General features: G+C 40.4%; 2 protein-coding genes across 5 annotated transcripts; both read left to right on the top strand.

Moving 5' to 3' along the window:
- The first annotated feature begins 213 nt into the window (after positions 1–213).
- On the top strand, positions 214–11,432 carry LOC117779309 (thioredoxin-like). Of its 3 annotated transcripts, none has more exons than XM_034615387.1 (5): positions 214–371; positions 1,988–2,089; positions 2,659–2,721; positions 3,357–3,422; positions 11,071–11,432. In XM_034615387.1, the coding sequence occupies exons 1-5, from the start codon at positions 348–350 to the stop codon at positions 11,131–11,133; spliced, it is 318 nt and encodes a 105-aa protein (XP_034471278.1). In that variant the 5' UTR covers positions 214–347; the 3' UTR covers positions 11,134–11,432. The 3 variants fall into 3 exon arrangements, with proteins under 3 accessions (XP_034471278.1, XP_034471275.1, XP_034471277.1); XM_034615384.1 differs by lacking the exon at positions 11,071–11,432 and adding an exon at positions 3,573–3,923; XM_034615386.1 differs by lacking the exon at positions 11,071–11,432 and adding an exon at positions 3,573–3,923 and having other exon boundaries at positions 1,988–2,092; positions 2,662–2,721.
- Positions 11,433–14,957: 3,525 nt separating this feature from the next.
- On the top strand, positions 14,958–18,879 carry LOC117779305 (thioredoxin-like). 2 transcript variants are annotated; one of them, XM_034615382.1, is made up of 5 exons: positions 14,958–15,095; positions 17,119–17,223; positions 17,508–17,567; positions 18,312–18,377; positions 18,528–18,879. In XM_034615382.1, exons 1-5 carry the CDS (start codon positions 15,072–15,074, stop codon positions 18,588–18,590), a joined length of 318 nt encoding a protein of 105 aa, XP_034471273.1. In that variant the 5' UTR covers positions 14,958–15,071; the 3' UTR covers positions 18,591–18,879. The 2 variants fall into 2 exon arrangements, 1 of the variants encoding a protein (XP_034471273.1); XR_004616977.1 differs by lacking the exons at positions 14,958–15,095; positions 18,528–18,879 and having other exon boundaries at positions 17,118–17,227; positions 18,312–18,356.
- Positions 18,880–19,877: the final 998 nt, after the last annotated feature.

Here is a 19,877-nt window from a genome sequence, read left to right as displayed (position 1 = left end):
CACAGTAATATTTGATCTACCAAGTGTTTGTCATTATCTGCCCATAAAATTTAAAACCAAAACCTTCGCGAAGCTGCACTAATCAGTCTTTAAACTGAAATGATCACGATGATATTGATATGGATTTTGTTGAATCTTGATATATTAGCCCCCAGGTGATAAAAAAAATAATTAACTCGATGCTTTTATTTTGTAAAGGCCTGTGCAGTCACTTCCGCCGTGGGACTGCAGGGGCGGGGCTTGACGCAGCGGCTGAGTAAAACCGCGGCCCCCCTCCGGACAGAGCGCCATTCACGAAGACCCCTCCGCCTGTTTTCCTCCGTACACGCGCTCCCTCCGCCGTCATCATGGTTCACGAAGTAACGGGTCTCGTAAGTTCTGCTTTTTATACGTTATTAGTTCTTCTCTGCGCGTCTGGGAGGCGCCATGAGGCGAAGCGTCCAGCGCCCGGTGCCGCTGCTCCTGCGGCCGCTCCGCCCTCCCGCCCCCTCGGTGCCATCCTCCGGGGGTTATTCTCTATTTACTCTCGACTCCAGCGACCCTTGGATTCTATTTGAACGTTTTCAACGCGTCTGGGTTCGAGACCCGGTGAAACAGCCGGTTGACGCTGTGCGGTCACATCCAGCTGAAGTTGGTTTCACAATCGTCTGTCGGACCCGTTATGAGCAGGGTTGATGTTGAGCTTGTTTTCAGATGCTCAGTTCGTCTGATTGATTAAAAATCTACTTTTCTGTCATAACTTAAATATAAACGTATAATTTCCTATATGGGAAACTGTGCTTTAAACCATAATAGGTTCTCAACCTGGTCTAGAATGGAGGATTTTCTGAATGGAGTCTGGTGCACTGGATTAACGTGTCTTAACAGAGAATAATAATAAATGATTGTTATTTCTCAAAGTCGGTTTCAAACAGCCTAATTTAATTTACATGTTTACAAACCGACAACAGGATCAAATGGACTTTGGGAACGAACCGTCTCTGACCTGAACTTAATTCAGTTTGGTCTGAGGGTTATTTTCTACCCAGAGTCGCTCTGTTGTGTTGTTGTTTGATGGGAAACTGTGAAAACACAACTTTTCTAAATCTTAAATATAATGTTTCATATATGTGACACTGAACGTTAAAACATTTATAAGTCTTAATGTTTAAAGGATTTCAGATTGGAGGGTTTTTTTTTGTAAATGGATAAAATAATAGTTTTGTAAAAGTGGGTTTCTAACAACCTTTGTTTGAACGAATCTATAAGAGGCCTATAAAACCACCGAACAATCGATTAAGTTAATCGATCACACACTATTATTATCATCTCACTTTATCCTTTGGTGTCGAATCGGAAGCTAACTTCCCCTCGGGTCCGCTAGCGTGTCACCATGTGAGCAGCTGTGCACTTTTCCTTCGCCATCTTTCCGCGGGGTTACTGCTCACGTCACTGACGTCACACACGAAACACCGGCTCTGTGTCGTTCACACATGTAAACTACATGTGCTACACTGATGCTAGGAGCTAATGGAGCTAATGGTGGCTTGTGCAGAAGCTAAAGGGGGACGCTAACGTCAGTGTGGGTGGATGGGGCCTGGGTGTGTCCTCTTCTATGAGGGGACATATTCGGTGTCCCTGTGACTGCATAACAATATAGTTTTTTAATTATTATCATTAATATCGCAGTTAGCCATGAACTTTGTATAAACTTAGTTTTGATAATGTCTCATGTAGCACTTCTCTAAACAAATGTACAAAGTGCTTCACACATGACAGACACACAAGTCAGCGTACACAACAGTTACATAAAGCGGTAGAGGTGCAGTCATAACAGAACACCAGACCTTTAAAAGAAGGAAGGATTAGTTCTGGTATGTGATGCTTTGTTAGTCTGTCTCTGGTCTGCACAGGGAAAGTAGAACGATAAATGTTCTTATGAAGCAAACGTCTTAAATTAAATGTGTTTGTAGCTGATGCTATTTTCCTTTTTTTTCATATTCTTTAGGAAGACTTCCACAAGCAGCTGAAGGACGCCGGAGACAAGCTGGTGGTGGTGGACTTCACCGCCACGTGGTGCGGTCCCTGCAAACAGATCGGCCCAGTTTTTGTAGTAAGTGGAAGATTGTTGCACTTTAAGTCGAGTGAATACAAGAAAAGAAAAGAACGTGGTTAAAGGAGTTTTGAAATCATCTGCGAAATGAGTTAGATAATGTTTTAACCAACAAAGTTATGTTAAGGGAAGAAAAAAAAAGCTTGATTATACATGTGAAAGAAGAAGGGACGTTCTTTTCTCCACCTGAATCAGTTACATCTGACTTAGAGGCTCGTAGGTCTGTGGATATGAGGCAGTTTTATTTTGAAAAGCAGACCAGTTGCAGCCTTTGAGAAATAAATGTCTGCTTGAAGGGCATCTCTTCAGAGAGGGAGCTTGTTGCTCGGGCAACGCTTTGTCACGACGTTCCCACTTAGAGCCGGAAACGTCCTCCTTCAAATGCAAATGTGATGAGTGTGCGAACCCGAAATAAATAACGCAACCAAGATTTTAGTTTTTATCCTCCCCTCTAGATTGATTCCACTTCAGGACAAAAATGCACCAATATCTTTTCCGACAGTCGTGCTGTGATTTAAATTTCGCGTCTTCATGTTGACTCATCCACTCTCTCTCTCTCTCTTATGCAGAAAATGGCGGCAGACAACCCCGGCGTGGTTTTCCTGAAGGTGGACGTGGATGATGCTGAGGTAAGTGTGTATATGTACATAAGCCCAACAGAGCAGTGTGTCGACCACAGTGCTGCTGGGAGGGAAAAGAACCATATGCACATATAACTTTTGCATAAGACTTTTCCATCTCTGGAGAATTGTAAAGGAAACTCTGGTGTTTTGTAAGAAGAGTTAAAGGAAATGTCCTCATGTGTTTAGTCAGAGCTAATGTTGACGGGGTCCCCGCGCCATTAATACTCCCAGCAATGTGGAGTATTCATGAAATCCATGTGACCGAGGTTTCTGCTCCAACTTGGTGACGTGAGAACAAACCCCTGCTACTGGAGACTTGTGTCTGTGCTCAGCTCTGGGACGTAAAAATATGAATGAATAACCAGTTGCATTGAACATTGACAGAGTTTGGCTGCACGGCTGATGAACTTTCTGCTCAGGTCTGATAGAGGCCATAGGCTACATGACTACGCACTTATGAAAACCCATTTAAATTCATCAGATCTTATTTGGATCTGCACCAAGTTACACACACTCAAAATAAAAGTCCCCTAAACATGGCTGATTTTTATCCATGAGTCATTCTGGTTAATCAAGGAACGATGTTAAAGGAAGTCGGAAAAAAACCTCAGACTAACTGTTGTTCTTCTCTTTCTTTCCAGGAAGTCAGTGCGTTATGTGAAATTAAGTGCATGCCCACCTTCATATTTTACAGGACAGGAAAGAAGGTAAGTGTTGAACATGCAACAAAGATTGCTGATGGTTCTGCGGTTTTTGAATAGGAACAATTTCTTTAACCTTCTCTCATTGAAAGATAAAAGTTTTATTGTGCACTTGTTTTTTAACTAACGCTGTCTTTACCCCCCCGTGTCTCTCAGGTGGACGAACTCTCTGGCGCTAACAGCGAAAAACTAAGTGAAATGCTGAAGAAACATATGTAAGCCCCGAAGGTCTAACCACACAACCTTGTTCTACGAGCTCAACAGAAACCGCCAGTAGCCTCTGTCCACGTCTCAGAAACCCACGACCACCGGCTCCTGTTTTCCACGTAGCAGGCGGACATTTATTCCACTCGTGTACTGGTTCCATAGTCCTGTCACATCCATGTATGTAACATTCGAACACTTTTAAACTCCTGTACAGAGAATTTGGATTTTTCTCCTGAACGTCTCGTTGTATGTAACGTGTCCAACAAGGTGGATTTAATAAATGAAGATGAGTTACATGCACTGGGTCTGATTTCACTTTATGAACCTCAACACGTCGTTTGCTCTCACGACCTCACAAAAGAGCATTTGATGGTATTTTATGCTTTAATAAAAATGTGAGAATAGTTTACACATATACATTGGACAATTGCATCAATAGTTTTTACACATCGTACAAGTATATAGCAGCATATGTTTTAATACTGTTGAGTCTCTATATGAAAAAATACAGCTTTATTTTACAAAATGGTTCTTGCTTTGTCTTTTGTGGAGAGATGAGACTGGTTTGCTCGAGCGTCAGTTAACTTTACAAGAATTCCCTTCATAGGACGATTCACACAGAGCTGAGGCGGGACTTTAGAAGTGATAGTATCCTGTTTTCCTTTTCCTGCAACGAGAAGAGGAAATTAAAGTCATGAGGAAAATTGAGGCTTTAAATTGATGACCGTACTAGGGCCTCCTTGAAGAAAATAATTCCTATATTAAGGTAGTAATACTGTACTACGAGAAGTCATACTTAAATGAGGAAGTCATATTTCAATAGAAACTTGCATAATATTACCAGAATAAAGTTGTCATTTCATAGGGAAATACAAAAGTATTACAAGAATAACTTGGTTCATATTTGGAGAAAAGAAAAACTAAATATTAGTTCTTTCTTCAGAATATACAGTTTCTTCCACAATCATTTCAAAGTCCTGATAATGTGCTGCTGATGTGACCATCTCAAGTATTTACAATATTTAACGTTTACTAAAATATAACAAGATGTTGCACATTCCTCATTTTAACACAGACAACAGACTGATCCTCTGATACCTGTAAATGACAGGTAGCTAAAATTATGACTTTATTCTTGAAAAATAACTTGTTATTCTGTTGTGGAAGTTAATGTCGTGCAACATATTGTAATTCACATAAAAACATTGTGAAAGCATTGAATCATTCAGATTAAGCAAACACAAGTTTTTCCACCCGATAGCTTTGAGTCAGGAAACCAGGCTCATGCTGTCGCCCACAGGAGTCATCATTACTGAACCCTGTCAGTAAATGTGACTCAAGAGCTTCACACTAATAAGTCGATTATTGAGAAAGATTAAGGTCAAAGTATTTTTCCACAGAAACAATTCTCTAGAAAAGATCCAGTGAGTCAATGATTCAGATAAAACTGGGGGACTTCTCGTAATGTCTCTTCAGCTCAGGCTTTAGTTTTCAGTTTCAGTCTGGATGGTGAAGAGCTGAGAGCGGAGGGGACGCCCAGTGGAGCAACATGGAAACATCCAGTACATATTGAACTGGAGCCAATGGCAGAGACAGACTGGAACCCTGAGCTCTCTCTCCCAGCTCAGCCCCAGCAAACGTCTCGCTTTCCAGTTACTCCCTCTTCTTCTCTGGATTTTCAGCTCCACCCTCTTCTCCTTCAGAACGTTGTAAAGGTCAACTTTAAAAGAATCTCTACTGCAGAAATTTATAATCAAAATATATATTTTTAGAAATAACTTAGAATTCATAGTTTTTTTGAGGTCATACCACATGATATCCAAATGTGGCAACTACATACCAGCTGTGAAAAAGGTAATTTTTTCCCAAATTTGAGAGAGAGTTACAAACCTGTTGCTGCTTCCATGGGTCCTTGGCAAAATGGTTTATGATGCAACTTCCTGTCTTTGAATGGATTTCAACATCAAAGTCCCAAATTGGTCCTTTCTTGATGGTCGCACCACATGATATTTCATAAATTGGACATCATCGGACAAAGTTTGTTTGTATACTATGATGGAAATATAAATGCAAATGCTTTGCAATTTTGTACAGGATTACAAAAGACTTTGGAAATCATGCCAAATATGGCAGAAAATAAATTTGAATAGATTTTGAGTAATTTCAAAGAAGTTTTCACAACAGCAGTCATGGCCGGACGGGTGCACCACATGATATTTTGACACTTTAAAAAACAGAAACATTTAAATAACTAATGGTTTTTGGAAATTTAAAGTGTGTACATATACGGGACAAGTACTACATATATATGGTATTTCTTTATGTATTTAAACCTTTTTTCAACAGAAGAAAATGCATTCGGACAGAAAATATAGGCGTCACGTCAATGACCCATATATATATATATCTATGAGAGGCTACAGCTCTTCTTACAGTTAATGATCAAAAAATCAATCAACTACGTCAATAGAGGCGGAAAGAAGCTCTGGTGTCCCCCCCCCCCCCCTCTCCTTCCCTCCTCAGAGTCATCAGGGGGATGCTGCTGCTGACGTGGAGGGAATCCTGTGGGTTTACACCATGTGCACAGTAGGTGCACAGGTTTGCTCACACACGTACCAGCATAAACATGTCAGAGCACCATTGACCCGCACGTGAACTCACCACTGTGACAGCGATGCTCCCATTGACAAACTACTACACTACATGTGTGAACCTTGTGTCGCCTCATTGCCCTAAAATTGGCCACAACAGACTAAAAGCATCCTCTGTAACCATGGAGATGAAGCTCCTCATGTCCTTATGAAATTCAGATTAGTGTCTAAAAATACTCCATTTCCTGACGGAGACAAAGAGCTCAGCTGGGCAGCAGGAGGCTGAATGTTCCTGCTCTATTATCTACAATCCACTTCTGTTATGAGACACTTTGGATATAAAGTTACAACAGTAGACTTTCAAAATAAACGTCTTCACTGGCTAAAACTACTTTACACAGAGGGATGGAAGTAAAGGGAATACTCAGATCCTCAACTTGAATAAAATACTTCACAACAGATGAACTTCATGCAGCCAAAAAAATCCATCTTAAATTAAAGTACGGTATTATCAGCAAAATGTGTTAAAAACGTGAGTAAAACTTCCTGTTCAATCGGATTATTAGCTTGTTATTTTAGTTAAAAAGCAGCATTTTACTGTTGGAGCCAAAGTAAAGATAATTTAATATATATATGCCTTTCAACCTCGATAAAACAAATATTAGGATATATTTTAATAAGGTGTACTTTGTATTTGTTCTGAATATCCACCACATAAAATATAACCCCCAAACATATGTATTTATACGTATACATATATAAGTACAATATTAAAAACTCAAACAAGTAAAAATCTTAAAATCTACACATGATGCACAATTCACAACTCACTCACTCAAGAACTGCATATTTTAGATAAATACAATTATTGTACCAACAATAGTTTCTAAGGCTCTGAATAAATATATTTTGGCAAATGTATATCAAAATAAAACCATACCAGTAATTATCGCAATATTGTTTTTATCAATAGCGACACAACAAAAGTCCAATATATCAATGTATTGTTTTTACGTGGTACATTAATATTTGATCTACCAAGTGTTTGTCATTATCTGCCAATACGATGTAAAACCACAACCTCCATCAAGCTGCAATAATCAGTCTTTAAACTGAAATGATCACGATAACTATTGATATTGATATGGATTTTTTTAGATCTTGATATATTAGCCACCAGGTGTCTTTTATGCTTTTATTTTGTAAAGGCCTGTGCAGTCACTTCCGCCGTGGGACTGCAGGGGCGGGGCTAGACGCAGCGGCTGAGTAAAACCGCGGCCCCCCTCCGGACAAAGCGCCATTCACGAAGACTCCTCCGCCTGTTTTCCTCCGTACACGCGCTCCCTCCGCCGTCACCATGGTTTACGAAGTGACGTCTCTCGTAAGTTCTGCTTTTTATACGTTATTAGTTCTTATTTGATCGTCGGGGAGGCGCCATGACAGAGTATCCGCGGGGTCTTGAAAAGTATTAAAAGTTGATATATCAATTTAGGGAAAATCAAGACCCTTAAAAAGTATTAAAAAGTCTTGAACCTTTTTCAAATTCAAGACCCTGTACACGTGTTGTTGTTGTTTCGATGTGAAGAGCATAGTTGTCCAAAGACTTTGTTAAAAGTTCATGTGAAGTCATTTGTTCTTTAGTCCTCACAACAGCGCAACAAAAAAATACCTGGTGTTCCAGCGGGGGGCGGGGCTCGAGCGGGCGTCGCTAGGCAACGTTTGACTCGGAGCGCGAGACCGCGGGGCGAATGGCGCGTGTCGTTGTCGAGTCTTCCACGTAGAGGACGACTTGCTGCAAAAACTGCGCTGTTAATTCTTTATATGGCTGCAAAGGAATCGGCAATGGGGAAGAGTAAATTCGCAGAGTCGTGGTTGGAACACGAGCAAACCCGTGGCGGCACGCAGACAGCGGTTGTCCGTCGAGCATTGGGCAACACCTCCCTCGGCTGACGCTGTCACACCACCCGGTACGAGTACCACAGCTGAAGCTAGTAACGTTAACTCAGTGGCCGCCGCTTCAACGTCCACAGACCTCAGAGTGACGCGGGGAGCAGAAGGGTTGTGGTGTCGCGACCCAACAGGAAAACACCCGCTCTCACGTCCAGTGAAGGAATTTCAGAAATGTGGATCCAAAGCAGAGCAGGCAGGCAGAGCAGGCAGAGCAGCCAGAGCAGGCAGAGCAGGCAGAGCAGGAGTCCGGATCGCTGATGAGCTGATCACAAAGTCAAACACCCTCAGGAGAAGGCACAAGGGGGAAACGCACTGAGCTGGTGCCAACTGAAGAGTTGTTGGAAACCAAAGCAACTGAAACGAGGCACATGCCACGACTCGTATTTGTAAGGAGTGAGCACTCCCACAGCTCAGTTAGTTTCATCCATGTTCAAAGTTTGAGAAAGTTGTAGCATTATATCAGTGACAATGTTGATCTGATTTGTGTTATTTATGCTGCAAAATAGTGTTATTATTTAAAGTATTATAAAAGTGCCTATTGCAGAGTTGACTGAACCATTTCCTGCTCAGTGTGTCTGTGCAGTGTTTGTCACACCACAAGTAGATTCTGACTGCCGTATTCATTTCAATCTAGCCTCTTAATTTTTCTCTCAAAGTGCACCAGATGCATCTTTACTTTAAAATGTACTAAACCTTCTTCCAAGAGGGTCCAGGGTCCAGCCACCATGATCTCTCCAAATCCTGTGGGAAACACTGTTGTGTGCATGTGTGAGTGAGTGACTGAGCATGTTATTGTTATAAATATAATTTATTTTTTTAAGTTAAAACACATTTTGCCTTTTGGCTTAGTAACTCAATTTATTCTTTTGAGCTTTTTTCCCTCCTGGCCTATCTGAATTCTGTTGTGTTGATACAGGGCTCCATAGAAGTTCTGGCAAACTAACATTTAATTTTGCAATCTCAAACCCAATTGTGTTAAAGGTGTGTCGCTGATGTAACCGGTTACAGCTCGTAGTGGCGCTGGGGTCTTGAAAAATATTAGAAGGGTCTTGAAAAGTATTGAATTTAATCTCAGGATTGCTGCATATACCCTGTAGTATTATTATTATTATTATTATTATTATTATTATTAGATCAGCTGTAGAAAGGTATCATTAATTTCGCAGTTAGCCATGAATTTTGTATAAACTTAGTTTTGATAATGTCTCATGTAGCACTTCTCTAAACAAAGGTACAAAGTGCTTCACACATGACAGACACACAAGTCAGCGTACACAACAGTTACATAAAGCGGTAGAGGTGCAGTCATAACAGAACACCAGACCTTTAAAAGAAGGAAGGATTAGTTCTGGTATGTGATGCTTTGTTAGTCTGTCTCTGGTCTGCACAGGGAAAGTAGAACGATAAATGTTCTTATGAAGCAAACGTCTTAAATTAAACGTGTTTGTAGCTGATGCTATTTTTCTTTTTTTCATATTCTTTAGGAAGACTTCCACAAGCAGCTGAAGGACGCCGGAGACAAGCTGGTGATCGTGGACTTCACCGCCACGTGGTGCGGCCCCTGCAAAAGGATCGGCCCAGTTTTTGTCGTAAGTGGAAGATTGTTGCACTTTAAGTCGAGTGAAGAAAAGAAAAGAACGTGGTTAAAGGAGTTTTGAAATCATCTGCGAAATGAGTTAGATAATGTTTTAACCAACAAAGTTATGTTAAGGGAAGAAAAAAAAGCTTGATTATACACGTGAAAGAATTGATTCCACTTCAGGACAAAAATGCACCAATATCTTTTCCGACAGTCGTGGTGTGATTTAAATTTCGTGTCTTCACGTTGACTCATCCACTCTCTCTCTCTCTCTCTCTCTCTCTCTCTCTCTCTTACGCAGGCATTGGCGGCAGAGAACCCCGGCGTGGTTTTCCTGAAGGTGGACGTGGATGATGCTGAGGTAAGTGTGTATATGTACATAAGCCCAACAGAGCAGTGTGTCGACCACAGTGCTGCTGGGAGGGAAAAGAACCATATGCACATATAACTTTTGCATAAGACTTTTCCATCTGTGGAGAATTGTAAAGGAAACTCTGGTGTTTTGTAAGAAGAGTTAAAGGAAATGTCCTCATGTGTTTAGTCAGAGCTAATGTTGACGGGGTCCCCGCGCCATTAATACTCCCAGCAATGTGGAGTATTCATGAAATCCATGTGACCGAGTCATGTGACCGAGGTTTCTGCTCCAACTTGGTGACGTGAGAACAAACCCGCTACTGGAGACTTGTGTCTGTGCTCAGCTCTGGGACGTAAAAATATGAACGAACAACCGGTTGCATTGAACATTGACAGAGTTTGGCTGCACGGCTGATTAACTTTCTGCTCAGGTCTGATAGAGACATTATTGCCATTCAATAAATAGTTGCACAAATGATTTAAAAGTTAACTCTTTACTGTTGAGTCACAGACTGTTCAGAGACTGACTGTTTAAATTCAAACAGGCCGGAGGCTACATGACTACGCACTTATGAAAACCCATTTAAATTCATCAGATCTTATTCGGATCTGCACCAAGTTACACACACTCAAAATAAAAGTCCCCTAAACATGGCTGATTTTTATCCATGAGTCATTCTGGTTAATCAAGGAACGTTGTTAAACGAAGTCGAAAAAAACCTCAGACTAACTGTTGTTCTTCTTTCTTTCCAGGAAGTCAGTTCGTCATGTGGAATTAAATCGATGCCCACCTTCATATTTTACAAGACAGGAAAGAAGGTAAGTGTTGAACATGCAACAAAGATTGCTGATGGTTCTGCGGTTTTTAAATAGGAGCAATTTCTTTAACCTTCTCTCATTGAAAGATAAAAGTTTTATTGTGCACTTGTTTTTTAACTAACGCTGTCTTTACCCCCCCCCCCGTGTCTCTCAGGTGGACGAACTCACCGGTGCTAACAGCGAAAAACTACGTGAAATGCTGAAGAAACATATGTAAGCCCCCGAAGGTCTAACCACACAACCTTGTTCTACGAGCTCCACAGAAACCGCCAGTAGCCTCTGTCCACGTCTCAGAAACCCACGACCACCGGCTCCTGTTTTCCACGTAGCAGGCGGACATTTATTCCACTCGTGTACTGGTTCCATAGTCCTGTCACATCCATGTATGTAACATTCGAACACTTTTAAACTCCTGTACAGAGAATTTGGATTTTTCTCCTGAACGTCTCGTTGTATGTTACGTGTCCAACAAGGTGGATTTAATAAATGAAGATGAGTTACATGCACTGGGTCTGATTTCACTTTATGAACCTCAACACGTCGTTTGCTCTCACGACCTCACAAAAGAGCATTTGATGGTATTTTATGCTTTAATAAAAATGTGAGAATAGTTTACACATATACATTGGACAATTGCATCAATAGTTTTTACACATCGTACAAGTATATAGCAGCATATGTTTTAATACTGTTGAGTCTCTATATGAAAAAATACAGCTTTATTTTACAAAATGGTTCTTGCTTTGTCTTTTGTGGAGAGATGAGACTGGTTTGCTCGAGCGTCAGTTAACTTTACAAGAATTCCCTTCATAGGACGATTCACACAGAGCTGAGGCGGGACTTTAGAAGTGATAGTATCCTGTTTTCCTTTTCCTGCAACGAGAAGAGGAAATTAAAGTCATGAGGAAAATTGAGGCTTTAAATTGATGACCGTACTAGGGCCTCCTTGAAGAAAATAATTCCTATATTAAGGTAGTAATACTGTACTACGAGAAGTCATACTTAAATGAGGAAGTCATATTTCAATAGAAACTTGCATAATATTACCAGAATAAAGTTGTCATTTCATAGGGAAATACAAAAGTATTACAAGAATAACTTGGTTCATATTTGGAGAAAAGAAAAACTAAATATTAGTTCTTTCTTCAGAATATACAGTTTCTTCCACAATCATTTCAAAGTCCTGATAATGTGCTGCTGATGTGACCATCTCAAGTATTTACAATATTTAACGTTTACTAAAATATAACAAGATGCTGCACATTCCTCATTTTAACACAGACAACAGACTGATCCTCTGATACCTGTAAATGACAGGTAGCTAAAATTATGACTTTATTCTTGAAAAATAACTTGTTATTCTGTTGTGGAAGTTAATGTCGTGCAACATATTGTAATTCACATAAAAACATTGTGAAAGCATTGAATCATTCAGATTAAGCAAACACAAGTTTTTCCACCCGATAGCTTTGAGTCAGGAAACCAGGCTCATGCTGTCGCCCACAGGAGTCATCATTACTGAACCCTGTCAGTAAATGTGACTCAAGAGCTTCACACTAATAAGTCGATTATTGAGAAAGATTAAGGTCAAAGTATTTTTCCACAGAAACAATTCTCTAGAAAAGATCCAGTGAGTCAATGATTCAGATAAAACTGGGGGACTTCTCGTAATGTCTCTTCAGCTCAGGCTTTAGTTTTCAGTTTCAGTCTGGATGGTGAAGAGCTGAGAGCGGAGGGGACGCCCAGTGGAGCAACATGGAAACATCCAGTACATATTGAACTGGAGCCAATGGCAGAGACAGACTGGAACCCTGAGCTCTCTCTCCCAGCTCAGCCCCAGCAAACGTCTCGCTTTCCAGTTACTCCCTCTTCTTCTCTGGATTTTCAGCTCCACCCTCTTCTCCTTCAGAACGTTGTAAAGGTCAACTTTAAAAGAATCTCTACTGCAGAAATTTATAATCAAAATATATATTTTTAGAAATAACTTAGAATTCATAGTTTTTTTGAGGTCATACCACATGATATCCAAATGTGGCAACTACATACCAGCTGTGAAAAAGGTAATTTTTTCCCAAATTTGAGAGAGAGTTACAAACCTGTTGCTGCTTCCATGGGTCCTTTGCAAAATGGTTTATGATGCAACTTCCTGTCTTTGAATGGATTTCAACATCAAAGTCCCAAATTGGTCCTTTCTTGATGGTCGCACCACATGATATTTCATAAATTGGACATCATCGGACAAAGTTTGTTTGTATACTATGATGGAAATATAAATGCAAATGCTTTGCAATTTTGTACAGGATTACAAAAGACTTTGGAAATCATGCCAAATATGGCAGAAAATAAATTTGAATAGATTTTGAGTAATTTCAAAGAAGTTTTCACAACAGCAGTCATGGCCGGACGGGTGCACCACATGATATTTTGACACTTTAAAAAACAGAAACATTTAAATAACTAATGTTTTTTGGAAATTTAAAGTGTGTACATATACGGGACAAGTACTACATATATATGGTATTTCTTTATGTATTTAAACCTTTTTTCAACAGAAGAAAATGCATTCGGACAGAAAATATAGGCGTCACGTCAATGACCCATATATATATATATCTCTATGAGAGGCTACAGCTCTTCTTACAGTTAATGATCAAAAAATCAATCAACTACGTCAATAGAGGCGGAAAGAAGCTCCGGCGTCCCCCCCCCCCCCCCTCCTTCCCTCCTCAGAGTCATCAGGGGGATGCTGCTGCTGACGTGGAGGGAATCCTGTGGGTTTACACCATGTGCACAGTAGGTGCACAGGTTTGCTCACACACGTACCAGCATAAACATGTCAGAGCGCCATTGACCCGCACGTGAACTCACCACTGTGACAGCGATGCTCCCATTGACAAACTACTACACTACATGTGTGAACCTTGTGTCGCCTCATTGCCCTAAAATTGGCCACAACAGACTAAAAGCATCCTCTGTAACCATGGAGATGAAGCTCCTCATGTCCTTATGAAATTCAGATTAGTGTCTAAAAATACTCCATTTCCTGACGGAGACAAAGAGCTCAGCTGGGCAGCAGGAGGCTGAAGGTTCCTGCTCTATTATCTACAATCCACTTCTGTTATGAGACACTTTGGATGTAAAGTTACAACAGTAGACTTTCAAAATAAACGTCTTCACTGGCTAAAACTACTTTACACAGAGGGATGGAAGTAAAGGGAATACTCAGATCCTCAACTTGAATAAAATACTTCACAACAGATGAACTTCATGCAGCCAAAAAAATCCATCTTAAATTAAAGTACGGTATTATCAGCAAAATGTGTTAAAAACGTGAGTAAAACTTCCTGTTCAATCGGATTATTAGCTTGTTATTTTAGTTAAAAAGCAGCATTTTACTGTTGGAGCCAAAGTAAAGATAATTTAATATATATATGCCTATAAACCTTGATAAAACAAATATTAGGATATATTTTAATAAGGTGTACTTTGTATTTGTTCTGAATATCCACCACATAAAATATAACCCCCAAACATATGTATTTATACGTATACATATATAAGTACAATATTAAAAACTCAAACAAGTAAAAATCTTAAAATCTACACATGATGCACAATTCACAACTCACTCACTCAAGAACTGCATATTTTAGATAAATACAATTATTGTACCAACAATAGTTTCTAAGGCTCTGAATAAATATATTTTGGCAAATGTATATCAAAATAAAACCATACCAGTAATTATCGCAATATTGTTTTTATCAATAGCGACACAACAAAAGTCCAATATATCAATGTATTGTTTTTACGTGGTACATTAATATTTGATCTACCAAGTGTTTGTCATTATCTGCCAATACGATGTAAAACCACAACCTCCATCAAGCTGCAATAATCAGTCTTTAAACTGAAATGATCACGATAACTATTGATATTGATATGGATTTTTTTAGATCTTGATATATTAGCCACCAGGTGTCTTTTATGCTTTTATTTTGTAAAGGCCTGTGCAGTCACTTCCGCCGTGGGACTGCAGGGGCGGGGCTAGACGCAGCGGCTGAGTAAAACCGCGGCCCCCCTCCGGACAAAGCGCCATTCACGAAGACTCCTCCGCCTGTTTTCCTCCGTACACGCGCTCCCTCCGCCGTCACCATGGTTTACGAAGTGACGTCTCTCGTAAGTTCTGCTTTTTATACGTTATTAGTTCTTATTTGATCGTCGGGGAGGCGCCATGACAGAGTATCCGCGGGGTCTTGAAAAGTATTAAAAGTTGATATATCAATTTAGGGAAAATCAAGACCCTTAAAAAGTATTAAAAAGTCTTGAACCTTTTTCAAATTCAAGACCCTGTACACGTGTTGTTGTTGTTTCGATGTGAAGAGCATAGTTGTCCAAAGACTTTGTTAAAAGTTCATGTGAAGTCATTTGTTCTTTAGTCCTCACAACAGCGCAACAAAAAAATACCTGGTGTTCCAGCGGGGGGCGGGGCTCGAGCGGGCGTCGCTAGGCAACGTTTGACTCGGAGCGCGAGACCGCGGGGCGAATGGCGCGTGTCGTTGTCGAGTCTTCCACGTAGAGGACGACTTGCTGCAAAAACTGCGCTGTTAATTCTTTATATGGCTGCAAAGGAATCGGCAATGGGGAAGAGTAAATTCGCAGAGTCGTGGTTGGAACACGAGCAAACCCGTGGCGGCACGCAGACAGCGGTTGTCCGTCGAGCATTGGGCAACACCTCCCTCGGCTGACGCTGTCACACCACCCGGTACGAGTACCACAGCTGAAGCTAGTAACGTTAACTCAGTGGCCGCCGCTTCAACGTCCACAGACCTCAGAGTGACGCGGGGAGCAGAAGGGTTGTGGTGTCGCGACCCAACAGGAAAACACCCGCTCTCACGTCCAGTGAAGGAATTTCAGAAATGTGGATCCAAAGCAGGCAGAGCAGCCAGAGCAGGCAGAGCAGGCAGAGCAGGCAGAGCAGGAGTCCGGATCGCTGATGAGCTGATCACAAAGTCAAACACCCTCAGGAGAAGGCACAAGGGGGAAACGCACTGAGCTGGTGCCAACTGAAGAGTTGTTGGAAACCAAAGCAACTGAAACGAGGCACATGCCACGACTCGTATTTGTAAGGAGTGAGCACTCCCACAGCTCAGTTAGTTTCATCCATGTTCAAAGTTTGAGAAAGTTGTAGCATTATATCAGTGACAATGTTGATCTGATTTGTGTTATTTATGCTGCAAAATAGTGTTATTATTTAAAGTATTATAAAAGTGCCTATTGCAGAGTTGACTGAACCATTTCCTGCTCAGTGTGTCTGTGCAGTGTTTGTCACACCACAAGTAGATTCTGACTGCCGTATTCATTTCAATCTAGCCTCTTAATTTTTCTCTCAAAGTGCACCAGATGCATCTTTACTTTAAAATGTACTAAACCTTCTTCCAAGAGGGTCCAGGGTCCAGCCACCATGATCTCTCCAAATCCTGTGGGAAACACTGTTGTGTGCATGTGTGAGTGATTGACTGAGCATGTTATTGTTATAAATATAATTTATTTTTTTAAGTTAAAACACATTTTGCCTTTTGGCTTAGTAACTCAATTTATTCTTTTGAGCTTTTTTCCCTCCCGGCCTATCTGAATTCTGTTGTGTTGATACAGGGCTCCATAGAAGTTCTGGCAAACTAACATTTAATTTTGCAATCTCAAACCCAATTGTGTTAAAGGTGTGTCGCTGATGTAACCGGTTACAGCTCGTAGTGGCGCTGGGGTCTTGAAAAATATTAGAAGGGTCTTGAAAAGTATTGAATTTAATCTCAGGATTGCTGCATATACCCTGTAGTATTATTATTATTAGATCAGCTGTAGAAAGGTATCATTAATTTCGCAGTTAGCCATGAATTTTGTATAAACTTAGTTTTGATAATGTCTCATGTAGCACTTCTCTAAACAAAGGTACAAAGTGCTTCACACATGACAGACACACAAGTCAGCGTACACAACAGTTACATAAAGCGGTAGAGGTGCAGTCATAACAGAACACCAGACCTTTAAAAGAAGGAAGGATTAGTTATGGTATGTGATGCTTTGTTAGTCTGTCTCTGGTCTGCACAGGGAAAGTAGAACGATAAATGTTCTTATGAAGCAAACGTCTTAAATTAAACGTGTTTGTAGCTGATGCTATTTTTCTTTTTTTCATATTCTTTAGGAAGACTTCCACAAGCAACTGAAGGACGCCGGAGACAAGCTGGTGATCGTGGACTTCACCGCCACGTGGTGCGGCCCCTGCAAAAGGATCGGCCCAGTTTTTGTCGTAAGTGGAAGATTGTTGCACTTTAAGTCGAGTGAAGAAAAGAAAAGAAAAGAACGTGGTTAAAGGAGTTTTGAAATCATCTGCGAAATGAGTTAGATAATGTTTTAACCAACAAAGTTATGTTAAGGGAAGAAAAAAAAGCTTGATTATACACGTGAAAGAATTGATTCCACTTCAGGACAAAAATGCACCAATATCTTTTCCGACAGTCGTGGTGTGATTTAAATTTCGTGTCTTCACGTTGACTCATCCACTCTCTCTCTCTCTCTCTCTCTCTTACGCAGGCATTGGCGGCAGAGAACCCCGGCGTGGTTTTCCTGAAGGTGGACGTGGATGATGCTGAGGTAAGTGTGTATATGTACATAAGCCCAACAGAGCAGTGTGTCGACCACAGTGCTGCTGGGAGGGAAAAGAACCATATGCACATATAACTTTTGCATAAGACTTTTCCATCTGTGGAGAATTGTAAAGGAAACTCTGGTGTTTTGTAAGAAGAGTTAAAGGAAATGTCCTCATGTGTTTAGTCAGAGCTAATGTTGACGGGGTCCCCGCGCCATTAATACTCCCAGCAATGTGGAGTATTCATGAAATCCATGTGACCGAGTCATGTGACCGAGGTTTCTGCTCCAACTTGGTGACGTGAGAACAAACCCGCTACTGGAGACTTGTCTGTGCTCAGCTCTGGGACGTAAAAATATGAATGAATAACCGGTTGCATTGAACATTGACAGAGTTTGGCTGCACGGCTGATTAACTTTCTGCTCAGGTCTGATAGAGACATTATTGCCATTCAATAAATAGTTGCACAAATGATTTAAAAGTTAACTCTTTACTGTTGAGTCACAGACTGTTCAGAGACTGACTGTTTAAATTCAAACAGGCCGGAGGCTACATGACTACGCACTTATGAAAACCCATTTAAATTCATCAGATCTTATTCGGATCTGCACCAAGTTACACACACTCAAAATAAAAGTCCCCTAAACATGGCTGATTTTTATCCATGAGTCATTCTGGTTAATCAAGGAACGTTGTTAAAGGAAGTCGAAAAAAACCTCAGACTAACTGTTGTTCTTCTTTCTTTCCAGGAAGTCAGTTCGTCATGTGGAATTAAATCGATGCCCACCTTCATATTTTACAAGACAGGAAAGAAGGTAAGTGTTGAACATGCAACAAAGATTGCTGATGGTTCTGCGGTTTTTAAATAGGAGCAATTTCTTTAACCTTCTCTCATTGAAAGATAAAAGTTTTATTGTGCACTTGTTTTTTAACTAACGCCGTCTTTAACCCCCCGTGTCTCTCAGGTGGACGAACTCACCGGTGCTAACAGCGAAAAACTACGTGAACTGCTGAAGAAACATATGTAAGCCCCCGAAGGGCTAACCACACAACCTTGTTCTACGAGCTCCACAGAAACCGCCAGTAGCCTCTGTCCACGTCTCAGAAACCCACGACCACCGGCTCCTGTTTTCCACGTAGCAGGCGGACATTTATTCCACTCGTGTACTGGTTCCATAGTCCTGTCACATCCATGTATGTAACATTCGAACACTTTTAAACTCCTGTACAGAGAATTTGGATTTTTCTCCTGAACGTCTCGTTGTATGTAACGTGTCCAACAAGGTGGATTTAATAAATGAAGATGAGTTACATGCACTGGGTCTGATTTCACTTTATGAACCTCAACACGTCGTTTGCTCTCACGACCTCACAAAAGAGCATTTGATGGTATTTTATGCTTTAATAAAAATGTGAGAATAGTTTACACATATACATTGGACAATTGCATCAATAGTTTTTACACATCGTACAAGTATATAGCAGCATATGTTTTAATACTGTTGAGTCTCTATATGAAAAAATACAGCTTTATTTTACAAAATGGTTCTTGCTTTGTCTTTTGTGGAGAGATGAGACTGGTTTGCTCGAGCGTCAGTTAACTTTACAAGAATTCCCTTCATAGGACGATTCACACAGAGCTGAGGCGGGACTTTAGAAGTGATAGTATCCTGTTTTCCTTTTCCTGCAACGAGAAGAGGAAATTAAAGTCATGAGGAAAATTGAGGCTTTAAATTGATGACCGTACTAGGGCCTCCTTGAAGAAAATAATTCCTATATTAAGGTAGTAATACTGTACTACGAGAAGTCATACTTAAATGAGGAAGTCATATTTCAATAGAAACTTGCATAATATTACCAGAATAAAGTTGTCATTTCATAGGGAAATACAAAAGTATTACAAGAATAACTTGGTTCATATTTGGAGAAAAGAAAAACTAAATATTAGTTCTTTCTTCAGAATATACAGTTTCTTCCACAATCATTTCAAAGTCCTGATAATGTGCTGCTGATGTGACCATCTCAAGTATTTACAATATTTAACGTTTACTAAAATATAACAAGATGCTGCACATTCCTCATTTTAACACAGACAACAGACTGATCCTCTGATACCTGTAAATGACAGGTAGCTAAAATTATGACTTTATTCTTGAAAAATAACTTGTTATTCTGTTGTGGAAGTTAATGTCGTGCAACATATTGTAATTCACATAAAAACATTGTGAAAGCATTGAATCATTCAGATTAAGCAAACACAAGTTTTTCCACCCGATAGCTTTGAGTCAGGAAACCAGGCTCATGCTGTCGCCCAC

Source organism: Hippoglossus hippoglossus, chromosome 18, assembly GCF_009819705.1.
Source record: "Hippoglossus hippoglossus isolate fHipHip1 chromosome 18, fHipHip1.pri, whole genome shotgun sequence".
Lineage (NCBI taxonomy): Eukaryota > Metazoa > Chordata > Actinopteri > Pleuronectiformes > Pleuronectidae > Hippoglossus > Hippoglossus hippoglossus.
The sequence above is the reverse complement of the archived record's forward strand: the minus strand, read 5'-3'. Positions and strand labels throughout refer to the sequence as shown.